At 49.9% G+C, this 15,738-nt stretch overlaps 1 protein-coding gene across 5 annotated transcripts in view; it reads left to right on the forward strand.

Moving 5' to 3' along the window:
• Positions 1–15,738, forward strand: part of AGL (amylo-alpha-1,6-glucosidase and 4-alpha-glucanotransferase) — a 453,547-nt gene that overhangs the window by 101,857 nt on the left and 335,952 nt on the right. For all 5 annotated transcript variants that reach the window (XM_085601874.1, XM_085601873.1, XM_085601871.1 and 2 more), the window contains exons 4-5: positions 2,086–2,252; positions 2,607–2,810. In XM_085601874.1, coding sequence (XP_085458000.1) covers positions 2,086–2,252; positions 2,607–2,810 — 371 coding nt within the window. The remainder of the gene's footprint in view (positions 1–2,085; positions 2,253–2,606; positions 2,811–15,738) is intronic.

The raw sequence follows: 15,738 nt of genomic DNA on the forward strand, positions 1-15,738 counted from the left end.
TCAGCACACAAAGTAGTTTTGTTCAGTGCAAGTAACTATTGTGGCATTGTGTGGTTTTTGAGACCAAAACAATTTTTTCTTTTGTCAATGTTTGTTATAATGTTGAACTAGTTTATCAGAATTATCAACTTATTTGAGCTTACATTAATCAGCTCACAAACGTCTGTAAATCGTGAAAATAATTAAAACATACAAATGTGCAGAAAAACCACTAGGTATTATTACAATATATTTATTTAGTCAATTGAAGGAACAATCCCTAGAGGGTCAAGAAGGTAGGAGAATGTCCTAGGGAATGTGTAAGAAAAAGTGCTCAAGTGTATATAAAGGAGTCAAGAGAGCTCAAAGTGTGTAGAAAAGTAAAGGGCATACATTTACGAGACCTGTACAGAACTGATATCCAATAAACAGTTAGATACAACCTGGCCATATTTAAATTATTCATTTGAATGATATTTCTAAAGTTGTAAGGAGAGTTTCCTTAAGGCTGTAAACAGGGGTATTGGGGAAGGGGAAATTGGTCCAGGTGCGGTGGGGGATAGCGTCGACGTTTCGATCCTACTTATCGGCAACCGGGGGACTTTAATAACTCAGCCATGCAGATCTTCCTTAGGACAAGGGGACAGGTGATGTGACCCTCATTAATCTCGCAATGCTCTATTGGAGTCCAAAACCTGGTTACACCAATGCCCGTAAAGTGGCAAGGGCCAACTAAGGACAAATCCTGTTACTCAGTAGATATAAACCATGACGGTGGTGCCCAGACCATCCATGGAATGTAATATTCAGGCCCATATGCGTCGCAAGAGTTGGCTGAATGAATCAGGCAATCCGGGGCACAGCGTAATTTATACGACTGGAGACGATCTGATCGACATCCTTACTCCATCGCGGTAGCAGCGAGACAATTCACACATTGACAAAACTAAAAAACTGACCACCAATTTCAGACCTACTGGCTTTGCCAATGCTTGTTTATTTTTGTTTTTTATAATCTTATTGAAACTCGTTACACTGATTTTCCATTATGAATATTTTTGGGAAATACTAGCATGCATCAACACATGTTACTAAATGATGCTGCAAAACATGGTACTTGAAACTTTAAAAGTAGTTTAGCTAAATGTTTTTTTCCTGCTTTCATTTTTTTATGAGCATTTTATTTTGAAAGCAAAGAATTATCAATCTTGCTTTCAAGCTTCTGCAAATATTGCATCAAATCAGAGAGCATTCTGGAATCATTATACATAGCCTCATTTTGCTAAACTTTGAAAACGTGTGTACACATTTGTATAGTGGAACCACTGTCAGTAGTGCAGTCAGAGGTTACAACATTTACTTAGAGTGCTCATCCTAATATTAAAGGCTTTCTATTACTGAAAAATAAATACAAGTTGGAACAGCATTAGCATATGGACAAAAATATTACCTTCACTGCAGACCCTGCCCTTCCCTGATCCATAATGTGGTACTGCAAACTGGCAGCCAAGAGTTTGTGCTGCAGGGGGTTGGGGCCCCTTGTCCAACGGACAAAATACACATGAAAACTTGTTGCCCTTAACCCCAAACGATATGTCCTTGGCTTCTGGCTATAGGAATTCCACATCCCTGCATTCCCTTTCTATTGCAACTTGCAAGGCATCTCAGTACTTCCATTTGGACTCCATTACGAATCATTTATGCATATTGCGAATTTAGACTTTGCATTCACAAAGTAAGTTCCATTGGTGAACTGCCTTTGCAAATGCAAAGTATTGTGAGCATCCGGCACTATGTCTTTCAGTATACCATCTAAGACTTTTGAAACAGCAGGCTGACACCATCACTAGACTGATTGTCTTGCTTTGGTGAAACTCCTTATGTAAGAAGTAAATTATGGACTATTTTTGGTTTTGGTCTGTGTTCAACTTGAGTTTCCAACTTCTGCTTTAAAAGGAAGAATTTGGCATCTGAGGAATTAAATAGGTTGTTTTCATCAAATTGTTTCTGAAGGTGCTGTTCTCATGTCTGCATCATATAGCCATGTTTTTCGACTTCTGTTTGCTTGTAATTTTGTGCACCTCAAACTCTTTATTGTATTTTTAGGAATGAGAAAAGTGGTGGTGGATATATAGTTGTGGATCCTGTTTTGCGCGTTGGAGCAGATAATCATGTACTTCATTTGGACTGTGTTACACTTCAGACGTTCCTATCTAAGTGCCTGGGGCCCCTTGATGAATGGGAAAACAGACTTAAAGTTGCAAAAGAATCAGGTGACCTTTCATCTAAACATATTTTAATTTTTACTATCAATATAGCTTAATAATTTATTCCATCCAGTGAGGTAGATTTGTCTGTAAGTGGGAAGTTTAAGTTGTGATGAAAACATTTAATAACTTCTTTAAGACTCAAAAGCTAGGGAAATGTACTAGTATTCCTTGGACCATATGAATAATGTTCCTTGTGCTGAGGTGCTTCCTTTAGTAATTTTTTCGAGTTTGTTGAAGTGATTAAAGCAGTAGCTTAAGGAAAATACTGCTCATGGAGAGAAGGTGTGTTGCAAGAAAAGATATCCTAATAGCACTTGCATTATGTGTAATTTAGTATTTTGTTGCATTTTGCTGTAGGTTACAACATGATCCATTTCACGCCATTGCAAACACTTGGGACCTCCAGATCTTGCTACTCCTTGGCCGATCAATTGGAACTAAATCCTGACTTCTCTAAACCTGGTAAAAAGTACACTTGGAGTGACGTTGGAAAACTTGTGGAGAAGATGAGGAAAGAATGGAACATGCTGTGCATAACAGATGTTGTTTACAATCATACTGGTACGAGCCTACCTGACGTTTGTTAAACAGTTTTGTATACTTGTTTTTAACTCTTGATACAAGTGATTTGATTTTTCATTTTATTGGTATGAGTGTATAAACTATATTATCTTTGCCTTTTGCCTCATTTGTGCTATACTTCTTTTAAATACTAAATTTAATATGTGATTGATCCTTTGTGGTTTTACTTGACTGTAAACCTAATATACGAATACCTTTGTGTGCATTCCAAAGGCAGGATGATTATTTATTCTTGCTCTCTGTAAAAATGACTTTGAGTGAGTCCTAGCATTGAAGAAGCACATCTCGTCACACCCCCCCAGAAACGTTTTTTTTTTTTAATAAACATTTTTATTGTGAAAGAAAAGGAAACACATAAGGCAGGAACATGACAGTATAGCAGTCCACAGCATATGTGTATCGTTTTTCAATACATTTGACACCAGAGAGGCACAGTAGAAACCCCTCCATTCCAACAGATCAAATCATTCCGGAATATACAATATGTAGATCGTACAGTGCATAATAAACTCACCAAACCAAGATGAACACTCCCCGACACCCAGCATGCAGGTGGCTACCTTATTCAGTACCAGGAGGGGGCATGTCGTCCACCCCAGAGACCTCCAGCAGTCTATTCATTCCATGTTGTAGTTCTATAGTGGGGGATAAGCAGATGGTACCCCTGTATGTGTTCCACCTTCCCCATTTGTAGTTCCATTTCTTTGGGCATCCCCTATGTTTGAAAACATCTTTTTCGGCAAGCATTGCCCTGTCCATGCTGACTGCCCAATCGCGAAGGTTCCGAACCGTCCCCACACCCCACTTCTAGGCAATGTTACGCTTTGCAATGGCCCACCCAAGTGAAGGCCATGTTTGCTCTATTTGCGTTAAATCAGTAGCTTCCCAGATATTTAGGAGGCACAGTTGGGGGGAGGCCTTAAGGGATTTACCACCCGCCCTCCATTTGCTGTGTGACCCTGTTCCAGTATTGTTGTACCATCGAGCAGTTCCAGAGAACATGAAAGAAAGTTCCCGGTTGGTGACATTGCCGGAGGCACAGGGGATCAGTCCTCCTTCGTATCTTAACCAAAATCCCAGCGTCTAGATATACACGATGCAGGATCTTTAATTGGACAAGGCACAATTTCATAGGGATAGCCACTTCCTTGGGAGAGGTTAGAGCATCACGCCAGTCCTCATCTTCTAGGTCTCAAAAATCTGCCCCTCAAAGTTGTCGCAGACGCCTTTAGGGGTCTGGATGATTGTTGATTAGTTTTTTGTATGTGAGAGATATGGCCTTTTTGTGCATTGGGTCGAGTATCAGTCAGTCCTCCAGTGGAGAGGCCTCAGGGAGAGGGGCATCTTAGGGCAAAGCTGCTTTGACTGCATGGCTGATTTGTAGGTAGCGATAGGCCTCAGATTGTGCTAGTTGGTATTTGTTCTGTAGATCAGCAAAAGTGGCTAATATACCCCCATCCACATGTCCCCCACTGTGGAGATACCTATCATATCCCACTTGTCAAAATCTGGGCATTTACTAAGCTGTCCCAACAGGTCTGGTTCCCAAAGTGGTGTGGCCTTAGTGAGCGTGCCATGCCACCCCCATTTTCTATTCACGCCGTGGCAAACCTCCACTGTGCGTGCCGTGGGACCCTTGAGGGCAATCTTGTGAGGATTTGTACAGAATGCTCTGGCGTAGCCCCCCCGACCCAGAAGCCTACGATCAGTTCGAAAATTGGGGTCGTCATATTCCCCATGTACCCACTTATTGATTGGGACCAGCTAAGAAGCCTGATAATAGAGCCTCATGTCGGGTAAAGCAATACCCCGTCATACCTCCCCATCGTCAATTTTGTCATAGCTATTCTTGGGGCCCGTCCATGCCACAGCAGCTTATGTACAACGCCCTCGATACCAACAAAATAATTGTCAGGAACCTTGTTCAGTGTGTTCTGCATCACATAGCCGTGCTAGCATCTTAAAGAGGGCCGCACGCCCCAGCAGAGTAAGGGGAAGGGATCGCCAATATTTGGCATCGGACCGAAGGCGAGTCAGGGGCGCAAGCAGGTTGGACTCCTACAACAAATTCGGGTCCGGAGTAACATAGATGCCAAGATACTTGAAGCCCTTTGCTGCTACTGGTATGTCGTATCCATGGGGGCAGCACTGCGGCTCACCCCACAGCACATAAAGCTGGGATTTAGTCCAGTTGATAGTATAGTCCGAGTGGGAGCCAAAGATATAAAAGAGTTGGAGAACCCGGCGAAGAGACTGTGAGGTCAAATATAAGAGGATATCCTCAGCGAACAGAGAGATGCGATCTTCGTGGTCTTCAGTCCACTTCAGCCCCCTAATCTCCGGGTCACCCCTGATCCATACCGCCAACGGTTCCAACACAAGGGCAAACTACAAGGGTGACAAAGGGCATCCCTGTCTAGTACCCCTCCACAGTGGGAATTGCCTCGAGACGTGGTTGTTGACTGTCACCTTTGCGGTTGGGTGGGCATATAGCAGTTGGATCCACTTTATGAAATTTGGGCAAAAACCCATCCTATCTAAAACTGTGAAGAGAAACTCTCACTCAATAGTGTCAAATGCCATGGATGCATCCAACGATAGTAGAGCTACATCCTCCATAATTGTATCACGCCTAACCAGGACCCCGTGGAGTCTCCGCAAATTCAAAGCTGTGTTTCTCCCTGGCATGAACCCATATTGGTCAGGGTGCACAAGCTCCGTAATGCAAGGGATAAGTCTGTTGGCCAGTAGCTTTCCCAACATTTTAGCATCACTGTCAGGAGTGAGATTGGACGATACGCCCTCCAGTCACCTAATGGTTTGCCCTGCATGTGGATGACCACAATGGAGGCCGTTTGAACATCAGCCGGTAGCGCCCCTTCGTCTAGACTTTCAGTGTACATTTGGAGTAAGTAGGGGGAAATTTTGAATTCCATAGGGAGCCCATTGGGCCTCATAGCTTAACCCGAGCGGACGTCTTGTATTGCTTTCTCAATCTCAGCGTCCGTTATCGCGCCCTCCTGAGAATCCCGGTTCTGTGGGGACAGACATGCGACTTTGATGGTCAAAAGAAGGTCCCCAGCCGCGTATAACTGGGACGTGGCAGAGGGCGTGTACACCGACGAGAAGTAGGAATCGAACGTATCCGCGATCTGTTGAGGAAGGGTGATTAAATCTCCATTCGTCACGCGCACATAGTGCACCCATCTCGACGATTGCTCTTTTTTCTCTAACCAAGCAAGGAGTTTGCCCGTCCGGTCCCCATGTTCATAAATCTTATTTCATAAATCTTATGATGCGTGGAGGTATAGCGCGCTCTGGCCGCTTCTGTCAGGATCTGAGTGTAGTCGAGACGCACCATCGAGAGTGAATGCTGCATCTCTGGATCAGGGGTAAGTGCCATGGCTTTTTACCGTGTTAGGATATCCTCCTCGAGCTCTATGATTCTCTTGGTAAGTTCTCTCTTGTGGCCAACCATCAAAGATAGGGCTCTGTCTTTCATAACTGCGCCAAACACACCACATAGGTTGCGGGCTGAGGTAACCGACCCCACGTTGTCTTGAAAATAGTGGTCAGCTTCTTGGATTAGTGCCTCCTTAATGTGAGGTACTTTGAGCGCCCGTGGGTTTATAGTAAGGGTGGCACGTCTTTTGGGCTGGCCAAATGAAAGTGTCGTAAGAATGGGAGCATGATCAGAGATTCCACATGCAGGGCACCTGGAGTCAGTGAACATGCAAATATCGTGAGCGTGGGTGAGTATGTGGTCAATGCGTGATTGACTGTTATGAGCGCCAGAATGAAATGTAAACTGCACGGTGGTCGGGTTTAGTCGCCGCCAGACATTGACCAGGCCCACAGCGGCCAAGAACTCTGTCAGTGGAGACCCCCCTGGGGAGGGGGGGGGTCCTAGCATGCTGGAAGGCGGTCGGTGGTGCCATCCACAGCAAGGTTAAAATCTCCCCCCCCCCCAACACCAGAAGCCCCAGGGGTAGATCAAGCAGAAGCGTCCCGAGGTCTCGCAACAGAGGAAGCTGCATCCCGGGTGGGGCATACACGGAAATAACATTGACGGCCTGTCCCTCCCATGTGCCGGAGAGCACCACATACCGACCCTGATCATCCGACCAGACCCTGCTATTCCCATCTATTCAGTGCGCTGCAGGAGTTACCTATTAAGTGTTTCTTTTTTTTTTTTTTTTTGAAAAACCTTTATTACAGTTTCAGAGACATACAAGTATGGGCCTACAACCAACAGGCCGGCCGCTAATGCACACTATAAGCCTAGACACAGCTTAACAACCACATCGATGAAGCAATAAGAGAGCTACTGGAGTGCTAATCAACTCAGCTGGCCGCAGCCGCAGTCCATAGACAAGCAAAGAAAGGTTTCATATTTTTGAAGAAAACGAAAAACATCACACACACAAGGCAGAGGAGGTTAATGGCAGTAACATGTGCTCCCCGTATCGAAGGAGTAAACAAACCCAGGGAGACAGAGGGGGGGGGGGGGCAGGCAGAAGAAACCAAATGCGCATGTCGCAGGAGCATATAGGAATGCGCGGGCTAGGGAGACAGAGCAGCATCCATCTCACGCGTCTGGGGCGGGGCGCAAATACCTCCACGATAGGAGTTCCAGGGACCCCACACCTTAATCCACTTCCCTGGCTTGCCTCTCGCCACATACACCGTTTTCTCTCTGAACATACACCAGTCCATGTGTTCCTTCCACGCTGAGACCGTTGGTGGCCTCTGGGAGCCCCACAATTGTGCAATGTCACGCTTCGCAACCATATAGCCCAGAGTCACCCACTGCGTCTGCATCACATTGTAATCAGTCGGCTCCCAGACATTCAGCAAACATCTCCGTGCCTCCGGCAACAAGGCAACATACGTGACTTCTTCTAACACCGCATGCACTCTACACCAAAACCGAGTCACCTCCGGACACTCCCACAGGATATGGAGGAAAGTCCCCAGTAGTCCACAGCCTCGCTTACACAGACCATCCACCGAATACCCCATACGCATCAAACCAGGCCCCGTGACGTACACTCTATGAAGTATCTTAAGCTGGACGAAACGCAAGCGGGCCGGGATAGCCACCTCTTTCGGGGAGGCCACCGCTGACACCCAATCCTCATCGTCAAGTTCCAAACCGTCGGCAATCCATGTCTCCCGCAATGAGGTCAGCAAACCCATTCGATCATTGATAAGCTTCTTATAAATCAGCGAAATGGTGCTATCCGGCACATAGCCGTCCAATACTCTGTCTTCCAATGGGGAGGACTCTGGAATAGCCGCCACGTCCGGGAACACGGAACACAAGGCATGATGAACCTGAGCATACCGAAAGTATTCCCTATCGTTCAACTGATATTCAGTTTTCAGCATGTCGAACGACTTAAATTTCCCTTTCGTCCAGAGATCCCCTACCTTGCTGATACCAATCATATCCCATTTCTCAAAGCCTTTCGTAGTACACAGATAACCCAAACGCTGGGAAGCGTACAATGGCGTTGCCCGAGTCAAGCGATCCCTCCACCCCATCGCCGCATTTGCTGCATGCCACACCTGCACCGCGACCCGCGTCGGGCCTGTCAATCGCGCATCAAGGGACCCCGAGTATAGTGCTCGATTATAATCCCCGCTTGGCAATAACAATTTGTCCATCTCAAAAGCCGGGTTCAAAGCAGGCCCATACATCCCGTGATTGACAGCAGCCAACTGGGAGGCCCAATAATATCGTTTAATGTCAGGGAGAGCGTCCCCCCCATCATACCACGGTAGGGTTAGTTTGGCAAGAGCAATCCGCGGCCGCCCATCCCAAAACAATCGACGCTGAAGACACTCCACCTCCCGAAAATAGCGGGCCGGCACTACGTCCATAGTGTTCTGTAGGGCGTACAAAAAGCGTGGCAGCGACATCATTTTGAACAACGCCGCCCGGCCGAGCGGCGAGAGCGGCAGCCGCCGCCAACCCGCCACATCCGCCCTTAGGCGCTGAAGGGGGGGGAGAAGATTCCGTTCATTCCAGGGCCACCGGCTCCAGGTTTATAAAGATTCCCAAATACTTGAACCCCGACTGCGCAACCTGGATAGGGCACCCCCGCGGAAGGGGGGGGGCCTCCCCGGAGAGAACGTACACACAAGACTTAGCCCAGTTAATGACCAATCCGGAGTTGCGACCAAAGGAGCTCAACACATCCACCAATACAATGAGCGATTTGCGCGGAGATGCAAGATACAAGAGGATATCGTCCGCATATAGGGAGACACGATCCTCGTATTCCGGCGTCCATCTAAGGCCACGCATCGAGGGGTGCCACCGCAGCCACTCCGCAAGGGGCTCCAAACAAAGCGCAAAGAGAAGAGGCGACAACGGACATCCCTGTCGCGTGCCCCTACCCAAAACAAAGGGAGCCGACAGCCGTCTGTTGACCACCACCTGTGCCAGTGGGTTATCATAAAGCAATTTCACCCAACCGATAAACCCCGGGCCAAACCCAAACTTCGCCAATGCCGCCCAAATATACGGCCATTCCAAGGTGTCAAATGCCATGGTAGCGTCCAAGGACGCCAAAATGGCCGGCTCACGGATGAATGGCGCTCTGACGAGGACGCCATGCAGTCGCCGCAGGTTCAAAGCGGTATTGCGATGGGGTATAAAACCGGATTGATCCTGATGAATCAGGTCGCCCACGACCCGGATCAGGCGATTGGCCAGTACCTTGGCAAGGATTTTGGGCTCTGCGTTCAACAAAGAGATAGGCCTGTAAGAAGTACACCGATCCCGCGGCTTCCCCTCCTTATGGATAACAACAATAGTAGCAAGACGTTGGTCAGGGGGGAGGGAGCCCGCCGCCTGTGCCTCAAGGAACATGTCCCAGCGATACGGCGCAATCTTATCTGGGCGCAACTTATATAATTCGATGGGAAGGCCATTAGGACCCATGGCCTTACCAGAGGCAATAGAGCGAATGGCCAAAGCAATCTCATCCGGCGACGGGGCCGCATCCATCAATAACTTATCCTCATCAGATAGAGATGGCAGAGCAATGTCTTGAAGCAGCAGTCGAGAGTCTTCCTCCGATCGCTCAGAGACCGGAGAGTAAACCCCGTGGAAATACTCCGCAAAGCAATCAACAATATCACCGGGGTCCGTCACACGCACACCATCCACCCTCTCAACAACCGGCACCACTCGACTCGCTCTCTCCTTCTTATCCAACCAGGCAATCAACTTCCCCGCCTTATCACCCATATCGTACAAACGCCCCTGTTGCACCCTGCTCATACTCTTAGCAGATTCAGTAACCAGCGCCTTGTAGTCAGCCTGATTAAGCCCCAGCACATGCAGTCTATCATCCGTAACACCTTGCTCCAAATCGATCTCCAACTCGGTGATCTCATTTTCTAGTCGAACCACCTCTTTCGCCTCGCATTTTTTGGTATGGGAGATGAGAGACAGAGCCTGGCCCCGGAGCACCGTCTTAAAGGCCTCCCAAAGGGAGACGGCGGAAGACACCGACCCCAAGTTGTCGTTAAAATAGTGTTCCAGGGACTTAACCAGGTCTGCACGGATCGTGGGGTTTCGTAGGTACCACGGGTTGATCGGCGCCACCCTCCCCTCCGCCCCCAAGGCGATATCTAAGTGTAGCAAAAGAGGGGAGTGATCAGATATACCGCGGGCCAAGTGTCGCACCTCCCCAATCATCCCAGCTTGGGCCGCAGGCACTAGCATATAGTCAAGCCTCGAAAGACTACCGTGGGCCCCGGAGTGGAAGGTATATTGCGCTTGTCCAGGGTGTTTCAACCACCAGCAATCTATCAGTCCCAGGGTATCCAGAAAGCCCCCCAGCCAGTTCTGGGCCCGAGGGAGGTCCCTAGGGGGGTGTCGATCCTCAACTCCGGAAACTACTGCGTTAAAATCCCCCCCCCAAGACCAAACCCCCCCCCCGGAAGCCCAAGTAGCAGGCGCCCCAAATCGTGTGCAAGATGGAGTGGTTCTTAGACCCGCTCGGTGGAGGCGACTAGGGATGAGGTATGCACAGTGAAGGTTGAACAGCTGGACCAGGCGGAGCTTGGCTGAGGTAGTAATGATTTTGAGAGCCATCAAGGTGTCCCGCCAGTCTTCGTTGTCTAGCAGGCCCAGCCATACCTCCCACCGGGTTCTGAGTGTGTCAAGTGTTACTGGACTGGTGTTGGTCAGGGAGCTATATATCCTTGAAATCCCCCCTTTCCCTAGGTCTCCCTTTGTGATCTGTGCCTCCACTGGGCTGAACTCTGGCAGTGTTGTACCTGTTGGTATGTGGGCGTTAAGAGCGTGGCGGAGCTGCAGATATTTATAGAATTGTGACTGGTGGAGGGTGTACCCATACGTCTCCCAAATGCGAGATACCTATGAGATCCCACTTCCTGAACCCCTCTAGGGCCCCTACGTCCCTAAGCCAGGTGCCCTGCCAAAGGGGCGTTTGGTGTGTCAACCTATTATCCCAATGTGTATAACCTTAAAGCTGAAACCCAAGCCAGCAGGACTGCTCGAGTCACCGCCGGTAGGTCAATGGAAATTGGGCCTCCGTACATAATTGTCTGGATCCGTGTCAGTCCCATCTCCTCCAGCTCAACCCTGTACTCCAGGGTCAGACCAGCCCCCATTAAACCAGTCATGCAGAACGAGCAGTCGAGTTGCTAGGTAGTATGAATAAAGATTAGTCATCCCCATGCCTCTGTCAAACTGTGGGATCCTGCATTGGGCGAGTACAAGACGGTTCTTGAGCCTCTCCAGAGAAATCTTGTGGCCATACTATCAAGTTCCCTGAACCAGCTGCATGAAAAGTGGAATGCGGAGTTCTGGATAGTGTTTAGAAAACAGGGGAGAATCATTATACTAAATTGGGCTATTCTCCCTAGGGGTTTGAGTGGCAGATTTAGCTATTTCGGAGATCTTCCTTAGCCTTCCTGACCAGTGGGGTGATGTTGAGAGATCCCGTCAGGTCTGGTAGTAACAAGACCCAGATCCCTAAGTATTTGAATGATTGCCGGCGTATTGGGATGGTGGACTGCTAGTCAAAGCAATCCCTTGATACATACAGGGGTACCAAGGTCGACTTGCAGGGTTTAGGCGCAGTCCTGATGCTTGTTCATAGGCGCTGAGGATCTGGATGCATTTTGGCCCAGAGTGTTCCGGGTCTGCTAGAAACAGCAGGACGTCGTCCGCATAGAGGGTGATCTTGTCTTCGTGGGCTCCCTTCCATCTCCAACCTGGTACATGCTCGTCTGCCCTAATGAGGCAGGCTAGGGGCTCCATCGCCAGGGTAAAGAGGAGGGGCGAGAGGGGACATCCCCATCCCTGCCTCTCCCCTCTACCGATTCGGAAGATCTCCGAGAGGGCCCCATTTATAAGTACTCTTGCCTGAGGTCTGGAATAAAGCGCCCGGACGAGGTGACTGATTTGATGACCCAGGCCAGCTGCGCCCAGCACACTATTGGTGAGGAAGTTCTGCAGGAGTTCCTTCCCAATTGCCTGCCGGATGTTTTTGTCCTGGAGAAACCAATCATTTAGTCTCCAGACCGGTCGTGTTCTGGTGGAGGGTCCGCCCAGCTGAAGGAACAGTGGTGAGTGGTCCGAGATCCCCCAGGTGGAGGATACTGACGTGGGTTACCCTCTGGCAGTCGAGGCTGGTATAAAGATCATATTGATACATGCTTGGGTGTGGTGAGCCGTGGACGTGTGGGTGAATTGAGTGATTCTGGGGTGCCTTGCCCTCCAGACATCGCATATACCCAGGCTCGATGCCCAGCTTACCATTCTCTTTGCGTGTGATGTTCTAGTTGTGGAGGGTGTGCCTCTGGTGTCAAGGTCTGGGGTCATAACCGCATTGAAGTCGCCTCCAATTACTGTCTCGCCCGGGGGCAGGGAGTTGACAACTTCGCTAATGTTTCCCAGGGTAGTTGTGAGGGAGACTGATGGGAGGTATACCAAGACTAGATTAATGGTGTTCCCTCCTAGTGTCCCGGTCAAAGCCACAAAGCGGCCTTTGGGGTCTCTCGTGGTGTGAGTGGGTGCGAAGGGAAGGTTCCTCCTAAGGAGGACAGCCACCCTGCGTGATCCCCATTCGAATCCGGAGTGCCAGGCTCTATCAAACCCAAATCATTGGAGGAATGGTTCCCCAATAAGTGGGTCTCTTGGAGCAGAAGTACATCTGCTGCCTGCCTGTGGGCGTATCTTAGGAGCGCTGTGCGCTCTACTCGATCCAACAGGCCGTTGATATTCCTTGCTAGAACCCTAAGAGGCTCTCGGTTATGTGGTGGGTGCATCATGGATACTGCGTTTGGCCATGGAGACATGCGTCCCTGTTGATCTAAGGAGCAGGGTTGGAATATGAGCAGGTGAGAGCTGGACTCTAGGCTTGTTATTAGCAAGCTTCATGTGCTTTCGCGCTGATGGTTGGGTTGAGTGCTGTGAGTGTCTAACAAGGTGAACCAGAACTTGGATTAACGGTCCCGGTCTCCCTCCCCACATCCCTCCACCCTATTCTTCTGGAATGGGAGCATCTGTCGCCCTAGCAATGTAGAACTTAACGATCTTAGGCTGCTACAGTTAGTGTAGAAGTTGCATGTTGAACCCCTCCTTAAATCAGGATATAGTCATTGCGTCGGTGGAAACTATTTCATGCTACTGAGTTATTGAAACAGACTGTCCCGGTCCTCCGGGCAGGCTGTACCCTACTTGCGTCGCTTTGGATGAACCGCCCGTCATCAGATCGCCGGGCTTCTGGAGAGATCTGTATCTGTGGATGCAGTTTCCAGAGTCATAGGGGGGCTCCCTCCGGTGAGTTGGCGTTCCAAGGATCGGCTTTGTTCTCGTTGTTGTGACTGGGACGCTACCAAATGGGTCTTAGATATTTGGTTGGCCGTGGTGGGCGATGCTGAGGCAACCCTTTGGGTGCCACGGCTTCTGCGACAGCGTGTGCATCATCTTTGGGCTCCAGGTGACGTTGGTGGACAGTTATCAGTTCGGGATTTCGGCGAGTAGGTTGTGGGCCGAGACTGGAAGGAGCACTCCTCAGTCAGCCAAGTCCAGGCCTACTCAGGAGATTCAAGGAAGTGGGTTTTGTCCTGGAAGACGACGCGGAGGTGGGCAAGGAAGAGAAGTCGATATTGAAGATTAAAGGCGCTTAGTTTTTGCTTGACGTATGAGTGTCGTTCTGCCTGGACTTCTTTTGTGTAGTCCAGGAAGACCATTATGGTGTGCCCTTGATAGGACAGGGTGCTGTGAGTGCGGGCTTCTTTTAAGATCGCATCCCTGTCTTTAAAGTTAAGGATCCTGGCAATGATGGGCCAGTGCGGGGCACCTGGCGGTGGTTTGGGCAGCAGGGATTGGTGTGCCCGTTCCACTGCAAACCAAGCTGATAGTGTGCCCTCCGGCATCCAGGAGTTGGCCCAATTTTTGATGAGGGTCGCCACTTGGCCTTGCTCGATTCCTTCGGGGAAACCCACCGGTCGGAGGTTGTTGTGGCTTGAGCAGTTTTCTGCGTCTTCGGCTCGCCTGTGCAGTTCTTTTGTGTGAGTACACAGTTGGGTTACTTGGTTTTCTTGCTGTTAGACGTCGTCCTCGACAGTGGAGAGATGGGCTTCTGCTTCTGCGATGCAGACCGTGGCGTTATGGAGGTCCTGCTGTATGAGGGCCATGTCCACTCGGACATCCCCGATTTTATTTATAAATGAGGCCTGTGATGAGCTGATGGCCTGGAGGATTGTGGAGAGGTCCTTTTAGGGGAGAGTAGGCTTCTCCGTGGCACCCTCTACGGGCCTGGGTTCGTTTAGGGTGAATTGGTCTATTTTGGTTTGCGCTGCGGTAGATTTCGTGCATCCGTCTTTTCCCATGATTGCAGGGAGAAGAGATGGATGACCCGTTCTCAGTAGTGTCTCTGGGTCGCTTAGTAGCTCTCTGCCAGGGGCTGGAGACCAGTGTCTAGTGCAAATCTGGGCTGTTATCTGGGGGCTTTAGGGGCCCTTCAGCTGACAGGGAGGGTCCCTTATCACTTTAAGGTAGGGCATAACGCTTGCGATTATGACCACCTGTAAGGTCTTTAGGAAAACATGGGCCTTGCGCCACGGACTCCGTTTCCCCAGGCTTCAATGGGTGGTCTTGGTTTGATGATGGTTTGGGGTTCCGTCTCCCTTCCTTCAGAATGCGGTGCACCTGCGAGGGGCCTCCCTGCGGGCTGCCGCTGTGATGCCAGGAGTTGGCCCTTGGCTCTACGGTCACCGACAGATGGTGTACAATTGGTATGCAAGGCCTTAAGTGGACCAAGTGTCAGTGTGGTCGGTAGAACAGTCTTAGTTGGGCCCCGGGTGGGAAACGAGGCACAGTGCCTGACTGCCTCAGCACGCTCTCCTTGTGGACCCAGGAGTGGGAGGCCAGTCCGCCACAGTTTCTCTCGAGTCCCTTGCCCGGTGCCTTGCCTGGCTGCCCAGTCTTGCTCAGGCCGCCTGCTTACTGCATGTGGTTGGCGCTGCAGATCCGTCTGAGTGGGTCCAGGCTCATCCAGAAGTTCTTGCCAGGGGTCCGACACCGGGAGCCCCGGCCTCCAAGGCTGTGTGTCTAGGGGGTGCCAAATAACAGACCTCGCACCCCTGTGACCCTGGTGGGCTGCTCTTTCCCTGGTGTTCAGGCTGTAGCGGGGATTTAGCCGGTTCCGGCCTTGGTGGGCCCTTCCCTTCAGCCTCGCTGCGGCTGTGCTATGCGCACTGTCTGCTTCTGTGGGGTAGTCTTGTGGTGTGTTGGTTGGGCTGTTGTGTCTGCCACTGCTCTGATGCACCTCCGCTGACAGGGACAGCCGCAAGTAGGGCCCTCTGGCATCCGTTGTGCCTGATCACCGCCTGGGGGACGAGGCCGTCACCT

This window comes from Triturus cristatus, chromosome 4_2 (assembly GCF_964204655.1).
Source record: "Triturus cristatus chromosome 4_2, aTriCri1.1, whole genome shotgun sequence".
NCBI classification, from domain to species: Eukaryota; Metazoa; Chordata; class Amphibia; order Caudata; family Salamandridae; genus Triturus; species Triturus cristatus.